We start from the raw sequence: 2,867 nt of genomic DNA, 5'->3' as shown, positions 1-2,867 counted from the left end.
GGGGAACCACATCCCATTGGTGAAATTGGGTCCTGATCGGCAAGATTGGCCATGGTGGGGGACTGTCCCCCACCCCCAGTCACTGACTGGTCACTGGGGGGGGCATGTGCCCCCCCGACTAAGGTGGCACCAGTCACCCATGATACAGACCAACCATGAAAATGTTCTACATTATTTAGGAAACATTTTTATGGCTGGTTTGCCATTTTGCAGTGCCTTAAATTGGGTGCACATGTAGCACTCTTGTTATGTATTAACACATTAACTACAGTATAAATGTAACATGTACAGGGGGCCCTTGAGTCAGTCACTCATGACTCATTTGAGTTCCACCAGTGTTCCATCACTCTTTCTCTAATGAATAGTTTCTTTATGCACCATTAGAATAAAGTTGGTACACAATTTGACAACTATAAAGTTACAAAAAAGTACCTATTTTATAAAATATTTATATGGTATTAATAGAGGTTGTGTTTAGTAAATTAATCATTTTAAAATCTGAAGCCTTTATCATCTTCCTTGTTTCCAAGAAATGATTGAATATTTTTAGTATTATTATTATTATATAACCTTACAAAAAAAAACCATAAACCACTTTTAGGTAGTAGTACCAGGCATGAAACAATGACTAAAGGGAACATAAAAACAATCTGTAAATACTAGAATGATCTAAACATGAAAAAGGCAGGGTAAAGAAATGTGTGTGATGCTCCATTTGCTTATACCTAGGACTAACAAGGAAATAAATATTCAGCCTGAATATTTTTGGTTGAACTGGTAAATCATATCTGATTAGTCTTCTAAGAGAAACAGTACAAGTCCCATTGTTTGGCAAATGTAAAATTTGGGATAGAATTAGAGAAAATAATGCAAATGATTTTGGATGAGTGGGGTAAACTAAGAACAAGGAACATTAGAGTTCAAGGGGCTGGGGCATGAGCTGTCCTTCTTCAAGTGACCACTCTATATTCAAATCCTCTCTGAAAGTGACCATTATACAGGAATTAAAGATGCTTCAAGAAAGAACATTCCTTTGCCTTAATGTGCTTTGAGCCTACTTGTATGGCCTGGTCTGTCTACTGTCCCCTTCCCTTGGAACAACCATATACATGAAACACAATGTTGCAGTTTTCTAGGATTTCCTATACAAAGATAGGTAAAGGCAGAGAAAGGTGAATTATTGTCCAGGAGTTTGTTACAGTAATGGTAACTCCTTGGCATAATAGGGCCCATCCTTGCAACTTTTCCATACACAAAACATTGTTTCTAATGGGTGCTCCCCACATGAAGGAATTGCATTTCCAGGGCTTAAGTTAGCATTGCTTTATTCTTACATTTGAATTAAAGTAAATTGCTGATCTGATATTGTATGAGGCATAAGTATACTAAACCTAGCCTTCATCTGGAATAAATTGCCATGGTATAAGAATCTGGTCTGTTAGATCAATTATGTAAGATCTTATCGAACAGGCAAGCCATTGCCATAACTTATACACTACAGGTGACACTTCTTCCTGAAAAATATAATAAATCATCATAATAACTAATAATTTCCCTTTCCCTTACCTGGCAGTCCATGGTCTCCTGGTTCCCCTTTCTGACCCGATACAGGGGTACAGCAATCACAGCAATTAAAGAAGAAATCAGCTGTGTCAAGGGTAAAGTTTTCAAAAGGAAACAGAGTGGTGGCCGTCCTGAAGGCAGGGTGCAGAGTGGACAAATCTGTTGTCATTTCTGAGATTTCTGGAAAGGAGCTTTCACCGGTGGGTGGGACAATGGATGTGTCGAATCCTTCAGTGACCTCCACTTCAGGAACCTTTATCTTAGTAAACTTTGCATGTGGCTTCTGTGTGGTTTTGGCTTCTATGTGGACAGCAGCTATAATAATTATACTAAGCATTGCACTTTGCCATGGAAAATCCCCCATTTTTGTAGCTGTAAGAAAAGATTAATGCAATAATAAAGGATTGCAGCAGGCTTCTTGTATTAGCAACTTCCCTATAAAGTTCATTTTTTTTGTATTGATTGATTTTCCTGTGCTTTCATCATGACCTTTTTTCTTCATTCAGCAAGATAAGCATAAAAGAAATGCATTTTTTTTCAGTTAGGCAAATTAGACAGGTTAGTCATATATGGCTCTGACCCTGTTCACTAGTCTAGGTGGAGCAGTATCAGTGACTGTTCACAGATCTGGTAGCTTCAGGAAGGAGACCACTGGCACATCAACCCCTACAAATAAAGGATTGGTGCTTATATGTCATAGGGAAAGAAAAGAAATTAAGGGCACATTTACACATCCTCCAGGGGTGGGGAGGTGGTGCTTTAATTAGAGTGGCTCTGAGAGCTGCTCTAATTAAAGCACCACAGTATCTCATGTATCAACATCCCTGCACTTCAAAATGGTGGTGGGGGTACTTGAATTAAAGTTTGTTAGAGAGCTTTAGTTCGAGTGTCCCCGCACTTAGGCAGGGACATTGATGCATGAGAGTGGGAGGCTGCTGGAGTGTGGCAATTACTACACACCAGCAGACTCAATTAATCGAGTCTGTAATTACAGTATGTTGGAGCACCCTCCACACTCATGTACAGGCACCCTTAAAGTCCTGCTTTGCCTCCCTGCATTGTTGAACAAATAGATACATTTCCACTGCAGAGTCCCAGACAATTAAAAGGAGTTCAAACAATCTCAAAAAATTAAAGTGGGAAATCCTTGCGAGGGTATAAACAACTGAGGTGAAAATTTAATATGAATATGAATATTTAGGTGCTTCGTGTGTTGAGTTGAAAAAAATCATTTAAGTTTTTTATACCTCATGATTCATCTGTTTAGCATAACTGTAACAATTATAAAACAGTGAAAAAATATT

The 2,867-nt window shown here is 38.5% G+C and overlaps 1 protein-coding gene across 1 annotated transcript in view; it reads right to left on the bottom strand.

Annotated features, from left to right (window-relative positions):
• OTOL1 (otolin 1) overlaps positions 1-2,289 on the bottom strand; it is an 18,641-nt gene extending 16,352 nt beyond the window's left edge. The window contains exon 1 of the mRNA XM_019503237.1: positions 1,567-2,289. Coding sequence (XP_019358782.1) covers positions 1,567-1,927 — 361 coding nt within the window. The 5' untranslated portion in view covers positions 1,928-2,289. The remainder of the gene's footprint in view (positions 1-1,566) is intronic.
• Positions 2,290-2,867: the final 578 nt, after the last annotated feature.

The sequence above is a fragment of the Gavialis gangeticus genome, unplaced genomic scaffold (assembly GCF_001723915.1).
Source record: "Gavialis gangeticus isolate Ggan-Ray unplaced genomic scaffold, GavGan_comp1, whole genome shotgun sequence".
Classification (NCBI taxonomy): Eukaryota; Metazoa; Chordata; order Crocodylia; family Gavialidae; genus Gavialis; species Gavialis gangeticus.
The sequence above is the reverse complement of the archived record's forward strand: the minus strand, read 5'-3'. Positions and strand labels throughout refer to the sequence as shown.